Source organism: Salmo salar, chromosome 19, assembly GCF_965601325.2.
Source record: "Salmo salar chromosome 19, fSalSal1, whole genome shotgun sequence".
Lineage (NCBI taxonomy): Eukaryota > Metazoa > Chordata > Actinopteri > Salmoniformes > Salmonidae > Salmo > Salmo salar.
The window spans coordinates 28,032,571-28,051,902 of record NC_138309.1 but is presented as its reverse complement, the minus strand read 5'-3'; the positions used below and the strand labels follow the sequence as shown (position 1 = coordinate 28,051,902).

The 19,332-nt window shown below is 42.3% G+C and overlaps 2 protein-coding genes across 3 annotated transcripts; one reads left to right on the top strand and one right to left on the bottom strand.

The window, feature by feature from the left end:
- Nucleotides 1-6,457: 6,457 nt before the first annotated feature.
- Nucleotides 6,458-8,784, bottom strand: LOC106578637 (uncharacterized). Its single transcript, XM_014157647.3, has one exon. It carries the CDS (start codon nucleotides 8,298-8,300, stop codon nucleotides 6,930-6,932), a length of 1,371 nt encoding a protein of 456 aa, XP_014013122.1. The 5' UTR covers nucleotides 8,301-8,784; the 3' UTR covers nucleotides 6,458-6,929.
- A 4,247-nt stretch (nucleotides 8,785-13,031) lies between these two features.
- On the top strand, nucleotides 13,032-18,585 carry LOC106578636 (homeobox protein AKR). Of its 2 annotated transcripts, none has more exons than XM_014157646.3 (3): nucleotides 13,032-13,124; nucleotides 15,073-15,305; nucleotides 16,777-18,585. In XM_014157646.3, the coding sequence occupies exons 2-3, from the start codon at nucleotides 15,075-15,077 to the stop codon at nucleotides 17,461-17,463; spliced, it is 918 nt and encodes a 305-aa protein (XP_014013121.2). In that variant the 5' UTR covers nucleotides 13,032-13,124; nucleotides 15,073-15,074; the 3' UTR covers nucleotides 17,464-18,585. The 2 variants fall into 2 exon arrangements, with proteins under 2 accessions (XP_014013121.2, XP_014013120.2); XM_014157645.3 differs by having other exon boundaries at nucleotides 13,062-13,362.
- Nucleotides 18,586-19,332: the final 747 nt, after the last annotated feature.

Below are 19,332 nucleotides of genomic sequence, written 5' to 3'. Positions count from 1 at the left end.
ATACAGCTCAAATATAAAATATCGTTCAGATTGTCATTCAGTTTTGCCTTTCGTCACTCTATGCCATTTGCTGGCAAAAGATGCCAATACTGCAGCAGTAGCGGTCGAGGCAGCTTGTGATCCGGATCTGCTTTTACTACCGCGCTCACCTGACTTACTAACTGACAGCTGGTTGTGTGTGGAGCACTGGTTCATTATAGCAAATAGAGCGGGAGAGGGAGAGGGAGAGGCAAAGGCTAGTATATAGGCAGAGCAGAAAGGTACTGGCTGGTAAATAGGCAGTGAGGAAAAGGCACTGGCTAGTATATAGGCAAGGAGGAAAAGGCACCGGCTGGTATATAGGCAGTGAGGAAAAGATAACTGCTGATATATAGTGAGAGAGGAAAATGCACCGGCTGGTATATAGGAAGAGAGGAAAAGATGCCTGCTGGTATATAGAGAGAGAGGAAAAGCTCATGTTTTTTGTGCATTAAAAAACATTGGTATCCACATGACTGCAGAATTACATCATAACAGTTTAAAGCCGCTGTCCTTATTATTTTAGAGTCAGGGGAATACACAAAGTCAAACCAGACTGTACATGTTCAAAGAAAAACGTATATAATATATAAAGTATTACAATAGCAAAAGATGCCTACAAATGTAGGCAGACATGGGAAAAAGTAGACACAAGGTAACTTAACCAAGGCATGCATAATGGGGACGACTGTGACCATTATGTGTAGAGGTGTCCTGACTTTGGGGGTTAAGGCTACCTGAAGCAAACATTCCTTTGGACATAACAGTTAGGCCTACTGTTTGTGTATTGATGCTATGTGAAGGCAACTGTATCTAAAGATAATTCGATTTTATACTGTGCAATGTTTCAACCAACGCTGTGAAACAAGTCAATTGAGGGGTCTAATACGCCATCTAATGGTTATGCATGGGAATAAAGCAAACTATAAAACCAGCCACTTTTATTGTCACTTCTGGAGATAGAAAAAGCCGAGGTCACCCCTATTCCATGTCTAGTGTGTGTGTGTGTGTGTGAGTGTGCGTGCCCATGCACATGAACTTGCACGGGGATTAAAATAATGTCAGTAAAACAGAGTAAAATGTGTAAATAGAACAACAAATGTGTTATTTCAAAACAATTTTGCAGTTTGCGCTCCAACACCTTACAAAGGCCTAAAGCTGAACAACACAGTAACTTAACACATAACTTAACACCACATAAATCATCTCCAGAAGAGTAGGTCTACAGTGAGGGAAAAAAGTATTTGATCCCCTGCTGTTTTTGTACATTTGCCCACTGACAAAGAAATGATCAGTCTATAATTTTAATGGTAGGTTTATTTGAACAGTGAGAGACAGAATAACAACAAAAAAATCCAGAAAAACGCATGTCAAAAATGTTATAAAATGATTTGCACCCTTTTGCACCATTATAAAAAGTATTTGACCCCTCTGCAAAACATGACTTAGTCCTTGGTGACAAAACCTTTGTTGGCAATCACAGAGGTCAGACGTTTCTTGTAGTTGGCCACCAGGTTTGCACATATCTCAGGAGGGATTTTGTCCCACTCCTCTTTGCAGATCTTCTCCAAGTCATTAAGGTTTCGAGGCTGACGTTTGGCAACTCAAACCTTCAGCTCCCTCCACAGATTTTCTATGGGATTAAGGTCTGGAGACTGGCTAGGCCACTCCAGGACATTAATGTGCTTCTTCTTGAGCCACTCCTTTGTTGCCTTGGCCGTGTGTTTTGGGTCATTGTCATGCTGGAATACCCATCCACGACCCATTTTCAATGCCCTGGCAGAGGGAAGGAGGTTCTCACCCAAGATTTGACAAGACATGGCCCCGTTCATCGTCCCTTTGATGCGGTGAAGTTGTCCTGTCCCCTTAGCAGAAAAACACCCCCAAAGCATAATGTTTCCACCTCCATGTTTGACGGTGGGGATGGTGTTCTTGGGGTCATAGGCAGTATTCCTCCTCCTCCAAACACGGCGAGGTGAGTTGATGCCAAAGAGCTCCATTTTGGTCTCATCTGACCACAATACTTTCACCCAGTTGTCCTCTGAATCATTCAGATGTTCATTGGCAAACTTCAGATGGGCATGTATATGTGCTTTCTTGAGCAGGAGGACCTTGCGGGCGCTGCAGGATTTCAGTCCTTCACGGCGTAGTGTGTTACCAATTGTTTTCTTGGTGACTATGGTCCCAGCTGCCTTGAGATCATTGACAAGATCCTCCCGTGTAGTTCTGGGCTGATTCCTCAACCCTCTCATGATCATTGCAACTCCACGAGGTGAGATCTTGCATGGAGCCCCAGGCCGAGGGAGATTGACAGTTATTTTATGTTTCTTCCATTTGCAAATAATCGCACCAACTGTGGTCACCTTCTCACCAAGCTGCTTGGCAATGGTCTTGTAGCCCATTCCAGCCTTGTGTAGGTCTACAATCTTGTCCCTGACTTCCTTGGAGAGCTCTTTGGTCTTGGCCATGGTGGAGAGTTTGGAATCTGATTGATTGATTGCTTCTGTGGACAGGTGTCTTTTATACAGGTAACAAACTGAGATTAGGAGCACTCCCTTTAAGAGTCTGCTCCTAATCTCAGCTCGTTACCTGTATAAAAGACACCTGGGAGCCAGAAATCTTTCTGATTGAGAGGGGGTCAAATACTTATTTCCCTCATTAAAATGCAAATCAATTTATTTTCTGTTTTCTGGATTTTTTGTTGTTATTCTGTCTCTCACTGTTCTAATAAACCTACCATTAAAATTATAGACTGATCATTTCTTTGTTAGTGGGCAAACGTACAAAATCAGCAGGGGATCAAATACTTTTTTCCCTCACTGTAAGTGCACACTGTAAAATGTGGAACGACACTGTTGTTCACCTGAAGTGCTTTTCTGATTGTTATGATCCAAAATTAGGCTTTGCTTCGCTCAACCTATTCTATTCAATTTATCTGAAATCAAGTAACGAATTTGACAGATCAATGAGATTTTTGTTAATTGAATGAAAGCTTCTAAATTGCTATCCAGGCCTCATGTGAATTCGCCTTGCATGGCAGTAGGTGCAATGTAGTGGTCGCAGAAGAGCTGGAGTCGTGGCGTATTTGGGGTGTGGCTTTCAGTTGTTTTTTTTGGGGGGGGACACCTGTGAGAGTTAATGTCATTCCAGGTAATGTGGTGATTTATTTTATATCATTATTGTCACGTGTGCTCCCTCTCTGCCCTCTAAGTCACCAGACTGCTCGTTATGGTGCACACTTGTCACCATCGTTACGCGCACCTGCGCGTCATCAGACTCACCTGGACTCCATCACCTCCCTGATTACCTTCCCTATATATGTCACTCCCTTTGGTTCCTTCCCCAGGCGTCATTGTTTCTGTTTCAGTGTCATTTCTGTACGTTGTTCGTGTTTCTTATTTTGTGTTCATTTAGTGATACACTCACTCTCTGAACTTTCCTCCCGACTCTCAGCACACATCGTTACAATTATATGTTCACTGCCAGCACTGAAACTTAAATGATATTTGCGTAAGTACTATGATATTAAAGAGGCTGGAAAGGTTTCCATTAATGAGATGGTCACCACTTGGTTACAATATTGTAACCAGTTAATGTGAAAGTCTTCTGAAAATAGTGTTTGAGTCATTATTTTATGATATGGAACCAGCTTGATTAAGAGGACATTTATTTAATTGTTTGTACCCAATTGAAGAAATTTGCATAGCTAATTCCAATGTGAAAATTCAACTTGGTACAACATGAAAAATGGATTGTATATAAACTCAGCAAAAAAAAATTCCTTTCACTGTCAACTGCATTTATTTTCAGCAAACTTAACATGTGTAAATATTTGTATGAACATAAGATTCAACAACTGAGACATAAACTGAACAGTTCCACAGACATGTGACTAACAGAAATAGAATAATGTGTCCATGAACAAAGGGGGGTCAAAATCAAAAGTAACAGTCAGTATCTGGTGTGGCCACCAGCTGCATTAAGTACTGCAATGCATCTCCTCCTGATGGACTGCACCAGATTAGCCAGTTCTTGCTGTGAGATTTTACCGCACTCTTCCACCAAGGCACCTGCAAGTTCCCGGACATTTCTGGGGGGAATGGCCCTAGCCCTCACCCTCCAATCCAACAGGTCTCAGATGTGCTCAATGGGATTGAGATCTGGGCTCTTCGCTGGCCATGGCAGAACACTGACATTCCTGTCTTGCAGGAACTCCCGCACAGAACGAGCAGTATGGCTGGTGGCATTGTCATGCTGGAGAGTCATGTCAGGATGAGCCTGCAGGAAGGGTACCACATGAGGGAGGAGGATGTCTTCCCTGTAATGCACAGCGTTTAGATTGCCTGCAATGACAACAAGCTCAGTTCGATGATGCTGTGACATACCGCCCCAGACCATGACGGACCCTCCACCTCCAAATCGATCCCGCTCCAGAGTACATGCCTCGGTGTAACACTCATTCCTTCGACGATAAATGCGAATCCGACCATCTCCCCTGGTGAGACAAAACCGCGACTCGTCAGTGAAGAGCGCTTTTTGCCAGTCCTGTCTGGTCCAGAGACAGTGGGTTTGTGCCCATAGGCGACGTTGTTGCCGGAGATGTCTGGTCAGGATCTGCCTTACAACAGGCCTACAAGCCCTCAGTCCAGCCTCTCTCAGCCTATTGCAGACAGTCTGAGCACTGATGGAGGGATTGCACGTTCCTGGTGTAACTCAGGCAGTTGTTGTTGACATCCTGTACCTGTCCCGCAGGTGTGATGTTTGGATGTACCGATCCTGTACAGGTGTTGTTACATGTGGTCTGCCACTGTGAGGATGATCAGCTGTCCTTCCTGTCTCTCTGTAGTGCTGTCTTAGGAGTCTCACAGTACGAACATTGCAATTTATTGCCCTGGCCACATCTGCAGTCCTCATGCCTCCTTGCAGCATGCCTAAGGCACATTCACACAGATGAGCAGGGACCATGGGCATCTTTCTTTTGGTGTTTTTCAGAGTCAGTAGAAAGGCCTCTTTAGTGTCCTAAGTTTTCAAAACTTTGACCTTAATTGCCTACTGTCTGTAAGCTGTTAGTGTCTTAATGACCGTTCCACAGGTGCATGTTCATTAATTGTTTATGGTTCATTGAACAAGCATGGGAAACAGTGTTTTAACCCTTTACAATGAAGATCTGTGAAGTAATTTGGATTTTTACGAATTATCTTTGAAAGACAGGGTCCTGAAAAAGGGACGTTTCTTTTTTGCTGAGTTTAGTTTGAATTGATGGCATTTAATTAGGTTTAACTAAAGGGGAACATTTAGTTGAGTGTTGAATGAAATAAGTTACAACTTGAAATATTGGTTTGTTAATAATCAAATATAACTGTTGGCATTGAATCATATACTGAACAAAAATATTAACGCAACATGAAACAATTTCAAAGATTTTACTGAGTTACTGTTCATAGAAGGAAATCAGTCAATTTAAATAAATGAATTAGGCCCTAATCTATGGATCTCACATGACTGGGCAGGGGGGGCAGCCATGGGTGGGCCTGGAACGGCATAAGCCCACCCACTGGGGAGCCAGGTCCACCCACTGGAGAGCCAGGTCCACCCACTGGGGAGCCAGGTCCACCGACTGGGGAGCCAGGCACAGAAAATCAGAAAGAGTTTTTCCACACAAAAGGGTTTTATTACAGACAGAAATACTCCTCAGCACACCCCACCCCTCCTCAGACAATCCCACAGGTAAAGAATCCGGATATGGAGGTCCTGGGCTGGCTTGGTTACACGTGGTCTGCGGGTTGTGAGGCTGGTTGGATGTACTGCGGAATTCTCTAAAATTATGTTGGAGGTGGTTTATGGTCGAGAAATTAATTCTCTGGCAACAGCTCTGTTGGACATTCCTGCTGTCAGCATGCCAATTACATGCACCCTCAAAATGTGAGACATCTGTGGCATTGTATTCAGTGACAAAACTGAATATTTTATAGTGACCTCTTACGCATCGATCACACCGACAGCGTCATTGCATTTTGGTACACCAGAAGTACATTAATTTCCAATGGAACTCTGTGTTTGCCTTGCAGCATTGCATTGCAGAGGCAGTTTCAGTGTGTTCTGTTTGGGGGATACGTTGGATTCATCGAACGTTTGCATCAAACTGTATGCGTAGCCGGCTTGACAGAAACGGTAGCAGAAGGTGAATGTTGAACTTTTGCTGCACACCTATGCAGATGATGTTGAGTAACATTTTGCGGAATGACACTGTCGGTGTGATCAAGGCGTTATTGTCCCCAGCACAAAGTGCACCTGTGTAATGATCATGCTGTTTAATCAGCTTCTTGATATGCCATATGTATCAGGTGGATAGATAATTTTGGCAAAGGAGAAATGCTCACTAACAGGGATGTTAAACACATTTTTGTACAAAACTGGAGAGAAATAAGCTTTTTGTCCGTATGGAACATTTCTGGGATCTTTTATTTCAGCTCATGAAACATGGGACCAACACTTTACATGTAGCTTTTATAATTTTGTTCAGTATATATTTACTATCAACAAATGTCTATTTAACCTGTTGACACAATTTTTTTTAGGTTGATACAGAGTAATTCCAACCCATTCACTTCAAACAAAACACATCAATGTATGGGAAATAATACAAGCTCCTTCAAGCATCACTTGGAACTAACATTTTGTCGTTTAGTCTATTTACAACACAACATTTTTAAATATAACATGTGCACTGCACTTCAATTCGGGTACAATACAAAACTTAGAAAATGTCATTAAGGCAATGTTGAAGTCACAAACACACAGAATCAAAGTGCAATCGGTTTAAAGAGAAAGAGAGAGAGTGAGAGAGAGAGAAAGAGAAAGAGAGAGAGGCTGACTAACATTTTAATGCAGCAGTTGAATAACTATTGGTTTCAAATGTGACCGTTTTGTTCGATGTACATTTTAGACAGTGATGCTGCCATCGACTTGGCTAGCTCTTCGTCCCGTTTCCTTTGCATCTGAGAGTGATGAAACCACTCGTCATACTCTGGGTTGGCCACACACCTGTCCAGCAAGACATCATAGTGTCCGTTGCTGAGCCAACTCAACCAGACAGCGGGTTTGGACGAATCATCTTCCCCCAGGTAGTGCACCATGGTTGAAACCGTGGGACTCTCCAAGCTACCTCCTGTGGTTAGGTAAATGTTCACATTCAACATCTGACTCATCGCCAGAAGCTCCGGATAACCCGCCCAGGCGCCGTCCTGAGCTGCATTGATCAAGAACTCCCCGACATCTCCCTCAATGATGGGGTTAAACTCATCCAGGTGGTCGGCTATATGGTGCATTGTCTGCTCTCTCAGCTCGCTGTGCATAGACTGCTCTCCATAGGCGGCTTTACACACCGCCCTGTACAGACAGTTGCCGTCAGGGATGATGTGGAATCTGTACTTGTGTGCCCTCTCCTGAAGGTACTTGTTCTGTTTCTCCACCTCCGCTATGTAGCACGTCACCTTGTCGTTGATGTCACCCCTTTTTGCATCTCTCCGCAGTGACGGCTCCTGTAGGACACAGAGCTCAAAGAGCTGCGCCTCGCCTGATGGAGAGTCCAGGTCTGCGTATTCACTGTCATTTTTACTCTCACAGGAATCCACTATATTCTGGCCTAAATGGGTCGGCTGCGCCTCTAAGTTCTGATGGCGTTTTGGGTTCACAATGTCACTTGTAACGGGTTTTCCCTTTCCATTTGCCATGTTCATTCTCTCCTCACACTTTCTGTAACTTGGTCCATCGTTCTTGTCAACATTTATCAGGTTATTTTCACGTTTCACGTTTTGACTACCATTGAGTAGATCCCCTCTACCTCTCAAGTGATCAATGAAGTCCACAATCAAGTCTGTGTCCAAATGATCATCTCGGTCACGCGCCTGAATCACGACATCTTGTGAATATGAGTCCGACGGAGCCCGTTTTGCCTGGGTCTCCTTTATGATGTGCACTGGTACGTATCTCTCAACTCCGTCAGGCCGACGAATGATTATCTCTGCTGTAGAAGTGTAGTAGACTGGCTTCATGGAAGCAGCCTCGTAACATGAAAAAGCAGCGGGCATGTTTGTAGTAGATTGAGTCTCTCCTACCGGATTCCCGTTAGTCACTGTTGGAGTAAGCCCACTCGGTTTATTATTCGCAGAGCTCGTTGTTGTCCTGGACAAATGGTCAGTAATGGTACCACTTGCGATAGTTATCGAAACTTTGCGAGAGGATCCGGGATAGTGTGTCAACGCACTGCTGTACAACTGCATTTTGGAAGACTCGCCTTTATACAAAATGCTAGAGCCCCAAGTGTTACGGAAAGATGACAACAAAGGCCAAAAATACACCCTGTCATCAATAACAGCTAAGTTGTAGGATACGTTTCCATGGATCCAGTGTCTTGTACCCGTTGTCACTCATAGGACCGATTTTAGCCATCTTGCGTCAGCGTAGTCTCCCTAATTTTAGACCTGAAAAGTGTAACCGGACACTCTAAGCTTCGTCTCCCCTCATAGCCAACTGTTGAAGCAGTTGTACGTAGAGCAGTAATGACCACAGCGAGGGAATTAAAAGGTTTTGATGTGTCACAGTACACTCTCGGAAGTTCTCTCGTTCCAGTCGGCCGAGTCAGGGCGGCGTCGCCACTCTGGAATGCGCAAAGCGTGCCAAAAGCTACATCACTGTAAAGCACACGGATATGGGCAAAAATTACTCACAACCCTCATTACTTCTTGAGAGTAAAGCGAGGTCCTGTCCTTCAAAGGATTGTAATGCCATTTTTTTTCATCCCGATTGTATTCTATTCAATACAGCCTAATATATTTTCTATCCAATAGCTTTTTAGTGGTCATTTGCCAATGTAGACTACTGTGCTTAACAACTTCAGTCATTATTTATTTTTGTCCGTTTACAGTACGTAAAACACAGTATGTGAAAATATATGTTAGACAATCTGTTATTACACTATTATTGGGGGCGACATGCAATGACACATGTTAGCTGGTTGGTGCGTTGGGCTAGTAACTGAAAGGTTGTTAGATCGAATCCCTGAGCTTACATGGTACAAATCTGTCCTTCTGCCCCTGAACAAGGCCGTTAACCCACTATTCCTAGGCCGTCATTGTAAATAAGAATTTGTTCTTACCTGACTTGCCTAGTTAAATAAAAATGTTGTGCACAATCTTGCATCAATATGTGGATGACACACTATGTGGTTATTGATACTAGGCCTACCTGACCTGTATTGTCTTACCTGAATTAAACCACGTTACACATGGTCTTGAAATAGACATTACACATCTCACAGAGATCGTATCGGTAGAGCTCCATTTCAACCAGCTAACATGTGTCCTTGCATGTCAACTAAAGGGAAAGCTTGTGAACGAGCTATTTGATATGTATAAATAGGTTAATCAAACTGTTACCCCCAAACTTTCCTGTTAGGCTATTGCTGATTCAATGGCATGTGTAGTTTTGAGGTTACCCGTTCCCAGATATTTTTATGCTCTTTCCTGCGCCATTGTTGTCGTTGTCAAGTGAAAAAAAATGTGGGCATAACAACGAGTTACAAGGAGTTGACATGATAGAGCAAACATACTGGCAGTTTTGAGGCCTTGTAGGCTATTTTTTAATTACAATGTTAATGTATTGGTTTAAACAGCTAAAGCAGAGCTATGCAAACTATACAATATGAATGTATATTCTGTGGGCCTATATGTCTATGGGGCAGAAAAGCTAATTAGCATGCATCAAATTGCATCCAATTTAGTATTTGGTATGTTGTTAATTTAGAAAAACACTTCATATTGTAATGAAACAGCAGGGAGCCCGAAGTCCAGCGCGCTACCGACTATGCCGCAAAAGCATGCTCCTTCGGCAGAGGCGATATCCGCGTTTATAAACCCAGGGTCGTTACAATATTATTAATTCACAGAGATGTAATAATATTCAGAGTTACGTTTTTCTAAATTAACATTATACCAAATGAAATTGTCACTTTTAATATTATCAGATACTGTATATAATGACGATATGGTCTTGTCTCCACATTAACAATGTGAGTAGTTTTCCCAAAGGAGGGAAGGCAGTAAGCAGACCGATATTCCCGCGTGGACAGATTTTGAAGGGAGTGGACCCTCCCTTCGCCTCTTCATTTCTGATATTATTCTTATGAAAAGTGCAATGTATAGTTATCGCCAGCAGAGAGCAGCCCTGTACTTTATCTGTGCTTTTCACGATGACGTCATCATGTACACAATATTCTGGTAAGGTACCGATTTTAATACCATAGGGGGTGGCGGCACGGGCCCTTTAAAAATGGTGCAGTCCACACATGGCCAGTGGACACAACGTTGTACTATCTGACCCATAGTTACAGAAATAAAAGCAACAAAGTAACAGATTGTGTTGAATAGGAAGCTGGGTGATCCCTTTCCACTGTGTTGCTTTCCATGGCCCCTCCCAGAGAGCCTAATAGGCCTACAGAGTATATTGTTTCCTGGATAATCAATTATTATCAAATGTAGGCTAGCTATATGCTATAACATATCCACGCTTGAGGTAGAATTAGGTAATATTTGTCTGAGATGTTGATTCAATGACATTTCAACCTTTATTCACCCATTCAAAAAGAGAGCCAGAAGTTTGCTGAATTCTCAATGTGTTATCACTGACTTCAACCATCTAAAAGCACAAATTCCAATGGAAAACCATGTCTGATTTTTGGTTTAGTTGTCATCTAAATGTGTTATCACTGCACTTTCAATCATTTAAAGCACAACAAGTTCAAATGGGAATATAATGTCAGATATTTAGTATTTTTATAACAACTTAAAGCGACAATATGTAACCTTTTGGGCAACCCAACCAAATAAGACATAGAAATATGAGTTATAGATCTGTCATTTTAACTGAAAGTAAGTTTAAGGTGCGGTATATATGTTCTATGTGCGCTATTTCTGTGCTTCCCATTCATTTAATGTTGTTTTTGCTTCTTTTACTTTTGGTTTTGTACACAGCTTCAAACAGCTGAAAATACAATATTTTTGGAAACTGAAAAGATATTTCACAGCGATATAGATGGTACAATGATTCTCTACATATAGTTTTTTTTTGCTAAATAAACTGAAATTAGGCGAACTATTAGAATTTTTGCAACCAGGCAATGGAGGAGCGATATCTGCATATCGCACATTTATGTGTTATCACTGTGTTTTATCTATTAACACAACCAAATGACCGGGATTGCAGTTGAGATAACATTAAAAAGTACATAGTGAAAGTGATCAACTCTGTTCGAGATTCTGTGCAGATTATTATAGCATTTGTGAAGATCTCCACAGACCTGCGACCTTTGCATGCTATCTTGAACATGCACGCTTTCTATGATTACATAAGAAGACATTTATAGTTACAGTAACCTCAAAGTGGCCATGGATACATTGATACAGCTCCTTCAAATATGTATATTCAGTTGCGTTGACAACCAAACATAATTCAATATCCAGTTTGTCTACAAATTGTACTGTGTAGCTCAGTTGGTAGAGCATGGTGTTTGCAACGCCAGGATTGTGGGTTTGATTCCCACGGGGGACCAGTACGGAGAAAAAAAATGTATGCATTCACTACTGTAAGTCGCTCTGGATAAGAGCATCTACTAAATGACTAAAATGTAATGCAAATTAATAATTGATAGGTTGGATTCATGTCTGCATCTCAACCAAAAATCGTAGTGAAAGAATAGGACTAAATCAAATCTGACTTTTAAATAAAGTTAGATTTGATTTAGTCCTATTCTATAACTTAGATATTTGGTTGAGATGGAGACGTGAACCCAACATATTAATGATTAAGTTGTAGATTAAATTTGAAATCAACCAAAGCTTGAAACCCTAGGCTTATATGTACTGTCTAGTTTTAATTGAACCCTGGGTTGATTTGAAACAATAGCTGTTGATGACTTTGCAAATGCTATATAGGCCTAAATAGTATAATTAATAACATGCTGTATGACTTATAAAGAATGGTTACATTTCATTTGCTTTCTTAAACCGACCTTTTGGAATGACTTCAAAAGCAACAGTGAATTTATTTTGTTATTATGTGGAGATCTCTCAATAATCATTCTTGCGATAGTCGTCAGTGACAAATATCAAAGCTTGGTTAAAACCCTGGATAGGGGACCAAAGGGATAGCTGTAGATAGATCAACTCTCCAGTAGGAGGTGATGCCCAGCCTATAGTGGATATAATGTTGAAAAGCTGATGTTGTTTAAAAGGTACAAATTCAACATATTTTAGGTTTGTCTATGTTGAAAATTGGTTACCATGATGACATAATCCTGTGGTTGAACTTTCACCCTCAAAACAACAGTTGAAGTTGATGACTTAAAAAAAAATCCAGACTCTTTTCCACATAAATTCCATGTCACACAAAATATGGTGACAAATTACGCTGAAACAACGTTGATTCAACCAGTTTGGAACCCAGTTTGGAAATGCAGCATAACATGTATTGATTTATTTAGGCAATCACTCTCAAATGGTATTGAATAGATCAATCCTTATGGCTGACATTGGATATTAGCCTATCTCTGTTGACAAATTGACAACCATCACATTTGTTTCATAATGCATTAGCTAATGAAATAATGAATATGCTAATGAGGCTCGGCTATTTATGAAAACATGTCAACAGAAATGTTACAGGAATAGACTAGCCAATTAGAGAAGCCGTGTATGAAATACTGATGAGAAGTAGACCAGCCATGCTGCGGTTTGTGTTCAACATTGTGCACTAAAACTGCTGCAAAGATCTGCAATGCCCTTAGCTTCCATACCTACAGCTACGCATTTCAAGTATAGCCCTACTTTTGTAACATAAAAGTAGAATATATTCGAGCGGTTGTCTGGTAAAATTGTTTATAGGCCATTGCAAAAGCCACGCTGATGTCAGAGATTTTTGCTCTTCCCTCTAAAGTGGGAGGATCTTTGTGCGTTGAGTCACGCAGCTGTCAAAGATAGCTGTCACCCAGTTTCACGATCAAACACACATTGAATGAGAAAGGCTTCGCCAAGTCGAGCAGCGGACTTCAGGTAGCCTACCCCTGGCATAACTAGCCCATTGCGTCTCAAACAAAGCCGAGGAACGGTTCTATGACTGAAAATAAATCAATGAACGAAGCCGTTTAACCATTTGGAGTATAGGTGTGGAATATCCTGAGAAAAAGGATCTGCCAATAAACCAATACAATTCGAGAAGGGGAAAAAAAATACTGCGCTCTCGTGACCGACGTGAAAAGGTGATTTCTAACGGATATGAAGACAAAAAAGGGTAGGTCGCCTTTTTCATCGGCGTGCTGATTTCGATAACACGCGTGTATCAGAAAATATATTGAGGGAGATCGCGCATAATGCATTTCTCAATGCAAGCAACGCAGCCTATTGTTTGCTCCAGTCAAAACAGCACCCCCCCCCCCCCCCCCCTTGTGCAGGCGGGCTGTCAAAATTGTTTTGCGTATATGCCTTTTGATTTAAACCGTTTCAAATGCAAGGAATTGTTATCTTTAAAGGTTGACTAGTTTAAAGGCATCGAGTAAATAATCATAACCATTTTGTTATACAATAGTGTTTAGATACTTTAACTTACTGGCTTACTCTGAAATCATGAACAAGTTTCCAATTACTAGCTAATTCCTTTAGGGTACATCTAGATGGATTGACTTAAATTAGAGGGCATCTCTAAACCCTTACGTCACCACGCATTTAGTTAATTAAAATGTATCACATTTGTAGCCCCAACGATGCAGAGTAAGTTTCCTCTGCTAGTTTGGCTGCAACATGGTTTCATTATCACGGTATACGTTGTATTATGTGCCACATTGTTGAATGAAATAAGATTGTGAGAAATGTGCAGCAGACTTGTAGAGCCCTAATTTTCTACTGGCACAGCGTTCAAATCCTGACCTCCTTTGTGAAGTTGCTGTTGGCTTTCATTCTGCGACGCTGCTCTCGCATTCTTCGACCTCGTGTTAGACTACACGAACTTCCTACACATTGTTTAAACTTAGACATTCCTTTTGAGTAGAGCTTACAACACGCTCAGTTCCCTCGAATGAGGAATATACATAATTTAAGTAAGAAATGAGTAACTCTTTCAAAAACGTTCAAATTGTAGTGCATTAATGGTTCGACGAAACAAGATTCTTTTGTTTAGTCTTGAGACGTTGATTTGCAACAAGTCCCCCTTCCCCCCTTTCCTCATACAATCCTACATAATTACCTCATTCCAACTTCAATGTTTTTTTTAATCCATTTCCCACCTCTATGCCAAGGACAGATCTAGTGATATCCAGTACAGTATTTTGTTGACATGGAATGATGGCCTGCAGATGATGCCATGTTTAGTTTTTACAATTTCAAACTTTAATAAGACAGTCTAAATGATAAAGTTACAAAAAAAAAGTTAGATTTTTGAATGTGTTATTTCCAGATAATAGATTTATTTTCCTGACATTCAGGTTTTTGTAAAGGCCTGTGGTAAATAAACTGTTTGATTAGGCTATTTAAAAAGAAAGAAACAAATGGACTACAGATGTTCTTACAGCCTTGGGAATTCTCCCCCTGGAATAACTATTTCAGCTGTCTTGGGTCCTGCTGTAGCTTCCTGCACTGTGTCAGTGTCAACATGAAGAGGTGTTTGCTCAGTACAGTAGGCCTGCAGTATTTGTCGAGGCAGGTTTTATAACTGACACAGCATTGGAGCAGCCTGCCTTTGATGTCCCTCCTCTTCACCCTCTCCCTCCTCCCCCCACTTCACCTTCTCCCTCCCCCCTCTTCCTCCCTCTCTGTTCCATGAATCACATGGCTGAACTTGAGAGCTTGCTTCTGACACATCAGCTGCCTCCGCTAGACAGCTAGCGTTTGGCACTGGGCTGTTGGAAGGTGGGTGGCAGACAGACAGAGCATACAGACAAGGGTGTGTTTGGGGGGAATTCTGACTGACATTCTTTCACACATCCATTCTTCTCTTCTCCACACACAGGCATGATGACGTTGTCGGCCAGTGAGATGAACGAGGAGGACAGCATGGACGCCCCCCTGGACCTGTCATCCAGTACGGGAGGTAGCAGTGGGAAGAGGAAGAGGCGCGGGAACCTACCCAAGGAGTCAGTGCAGATCCTCAGGGACTGGCTATATGAGCATCGCTACAATGCCTACCCCTCTGAACAGGAGAAAGCCCTGCTCTCCAAGCAGACGCAGCTCTCCACACTACAGGTATGCTAACAAATGTATCTTACAAGTTTTTTAAATTTAACTAGGCAAGTCAGTTATGAACAAAGTCTTATTTACAATGACGGCCTACCGGGGAACAGTGGGTTAACTGCCTTGTTCAGGGGCAGAACGACAGATTTTTATCTTGTCAGCTCGGGGATTCAATCCAGAAACCTTTCAGTTACTAGGCCAACGCTCTAAACACTAGGCTACCTGCCGGCTACTCTGAACTCTAATGATCCTCATTGATTACATAAGGGGCCCTGTTCAAATACTTCAGCAATGCATTCTTCCTTCTTACCTTTCTTGAATTGATCACAGTTGAATTGCTTGCTTTCACTTATCTTATCACTTATAGATCTCAAGGAAATGAGGACGGCAGGATAGAATCAAACAGAGGGCCAGAGTGACAGGCCTCAGTTTTCATAGGTTTACTACCAGATGACTAGTAGGTCTGTGGCATGCAAAAAAACGAGTGGCCGGAAACGCAATGTACAAGCACCTTGTGTTGTAAAGTCCTATTGCGGTTTTATGACGCGTACGTAAACAAAGAGAGCATAATTGACACGTGGACAATGAACAGGTAGCAGTAGAGCCTTCCAAGGAAGCTTAATATTGCAACATTCTGTCAGACGAGACACATCTGAAGTAAAACAACATTGTCTGTGTCCCAAATGGCTCCCTATGTAGTGCACTACTTTTGACAAGGGACCACATGGTTTTTCCCTTAGGGCTCTGGTCAAAAGTAATGCACTGTGTAGGTAATAATAGGGTGCCATTTGGGACACACCCGGTGACTAGGAGGAACCGAGAACTCTTACTCGGCTCACTCACTCTGCTGGGTGGTTGGCGTGGGCTTGGCTGTAACTATCACACAGGAATTTCCCTCCCTCCAGCCCTCTTCCAGCCCAGCTGTCTGGGAACAATACAGAGTCCTTTACATACTAAGAGCTCTAGGCTTTGAGCCATCCATGGCTGATAATTGGCTGGGACAGAGAGGGAGAAGAGGGGGTGGGGGGAGAAGAGGGCAATAGAATTAGGGAGGGCAACAAGACCTTACAGCGTACTTGTGTTACATGCCATGATGGCTTTTCAAAGGCCTAGTTTGAGTTTCTTGATGAGCACAGAAGTAGAACCTTATATTTTCTTACTTGTTTGTCAAATTATGTATTATAAGACATTAACTTAAGTTAAAAAAAAATAACATTAGTTGATGTGCAATTAGGTTGTCATAACAAGAGCTTTTAAACATAGGTATGCCAGAATATATACGATCAAGCGCAAGTTGTGCAAATCACATATGCTCGTAAGATGTTTCAGATAAGAAGCATGTTTAGCATACAACAGAAAAACAGCCATCTCACAATGTCATGTAAACGGTATGTAACCTGTTTTTATGTCATCATGTGAGATATTAAAGTATAATGTTGTGCTCTCCTTTTTTAAATAAATGTTGTAATTTGCTCTCCTTCAGGTTTGCAACTGGTTCATCAACGCACGTCGGCGGCTCCTCCCGGAGATGCTGCGGAAAGACGGTAAAGACCCCAACCAGTTCACCTTCTCCCGGAAAGGCAGCAAGGGAGGCGACGGGGGCTTCTCTGATTCCAGCTCTCAGTCACCGAAGTACACCACGGACCCCGAGGACAGCTACGACCAGCGGGCGCTGCACCCCTCCAGCTTCGAGGCAGGTCTCCCCAGCCCCACCATCCTGCTGAAGGCTGTATCATCCCCTAAGATGTCCCCCTCCTCCTCCCCGGGGCCCGACACCACCGTGGCTCCCCGGCCCTCTGTCATCTGTCACACCACTGTTACCACAATGGCCATGCAGAAACAGGGCTCTAGCCCCCCCTCCTACCTCTCCTGCTTCCTCTCCAGCATTAACACAGATGGCAGTAGGGCCGCAGAGCTGCTGCATTCCACCACAGAGGCTCTGGGGCTCTTCAGATGCCGGGAGGAAGGGTTGGGCCTGGGCGCCCCGGCAGTGACCACCACCCACACCACCATGGAGTGTAACCTCAACCCCCAGAGTGGGCTCTTCAACACCCCTCCCCCCACCCCCCCAGACCTCACACAGGACTTCAGTGGCTTCCAGCTCCTAGTGGATGTGGCCCTCAAGCGGGCGGCAGAGATGGAGCTGCAGGCTAAACAACTGGTGTCTTAAAGAGAGAGATAAAGGGGAGGGAAAGAGAGATGACAACCCAATTGTTGTTGTTGTCGTCTCTAAAGGAACTCACGTGAGTTCAGTGACTGCGCAACAAAGAACAAACAACTCAACAAGCCTGATAACTTATATTTTTGGTATACATTGGTGTACAAAACGATATCAAGGTGCCTTGGCTGTTAGTTCTTTTTTTATTTTGTCATATGCGTGTATGTATGTATCTGTGTATCTTTTTTGCACACGGGACCAAAAAGATTTACAGACAAAAAAAGCGCTGCCTGTCTTAAAACATTTCCTATGTATTTTACTAGAGCAAGGCATGAGGGCATACAAGTGTTCTGCAGGTGAGGGAGGGTGGTTCTCCTCTCCTCCATTATGGGGTATGTAGTTTCACAAACCTATCCCCCATGGGATATGTAGTTTCCAGATGTGTTTCACGTTTTACATTTCAGAGATCAGTTTGCAATGGTTTCCACTCGGCCTTTCGCACAATAGAGCCGAGCTAGGGTCCCCATCTCTCATCTCAGTGTCTTAAAACATACTTTGCTCTTGGGATCTATGATGAACTTTATCACTACTGTAGAAAGGGTTCTGTGTTTTTTTCATAATAAGAGTATAGTTTTGTTTTGATTTTTTTTTTTATATACCTTTTGATATTTTATAAGAAAGTAAACCTCTCGTCTTGGTTTTGATTAAGCGTTTTCCTATACGAAGGGATCATTCAGAAGAACAATGTAGCAAGTTCCTAGTCTGAGCCTTCCTCCCCTCCTCACATAGTGGCTGCAGCCAAATTGGCACCCTATTCCCTATATAGTGCACAAAAGTAATGTACTATATAGGGAATAAGGTGCCAATTTGGGACACAAACCTGTGTAGCGATGGCCAGTTAACTGGAAGAACAACACTAAATAAGATGTTTTGCATTTGTGAAGTCACCAGCAGCAGAAAAAAATATAGCATTTTCTAAATCACCAAAAAGCATTTTATGTACAAAAAAGGACCATGTTTGTGTATAGCGATTGTGACATGACACCCAATGATGTGATTTCCTTTCATACTGTGCAATGTTTGTGGCAAATAGGGGTCACATATGGGATTTAAATAAATAGTTGTTTTCTACTACGCTTGCCGTTTCACTGTTGGAACACTCGATCATATTGACTACATCTAAGGATCAAGAATCTTTTCAGGCGATTGCCCACTAGAATCACGTAACGGCAGTAGCACAGAATGTAGAGTGATATGAGTTCCATCAATCATACATTAGCGCTACATGAAGATAAAAGGCAGAGAGAGGACAGAAATAGCACTTTGATGTGTGTGCATGTGCCTATGTTTCTACATGCTGTCTGTCTCGGTCTCATGAGTCATTCTATCCTGAGACATTCCTACGTGTGTGTGATAGGTTCACCAGAGCTCCAAGTCATTAGCATAATCCTGTATAAATTAGCACAGGCTAACAGCAGACGTCAACAGGTTCCCTGCCATGCAGGGTTTTACAGTTGAAGTCGAAAGTTTACATACACTTAGATTGGAGTCATTAAAACTCATTTTACAACCACTCCACAGATTTCTTGTTAACAAACTATAGTTTTGGCAAGTCGGTTAGGACATTTGTGCATGATACAAGTCATTTTTCCAACAATTGTTTACAGATTATTTCACTTTAAATTCACTGTATCACAATTCCAGTGGGTCAGAAGTTTACATACACTAAGTTGACATTGCCTTTAAACAGCTTGGAAAATTCCAGAAAATGATGTCATGGCTTTAGAAGCTTCTTATAGGCTAATTTACATCATTTGAGTCAATTGGAGGTGTACCTGTGGATGTATTTCAAGGCCTACCTTCAAACTCAGTGCCTCTTTG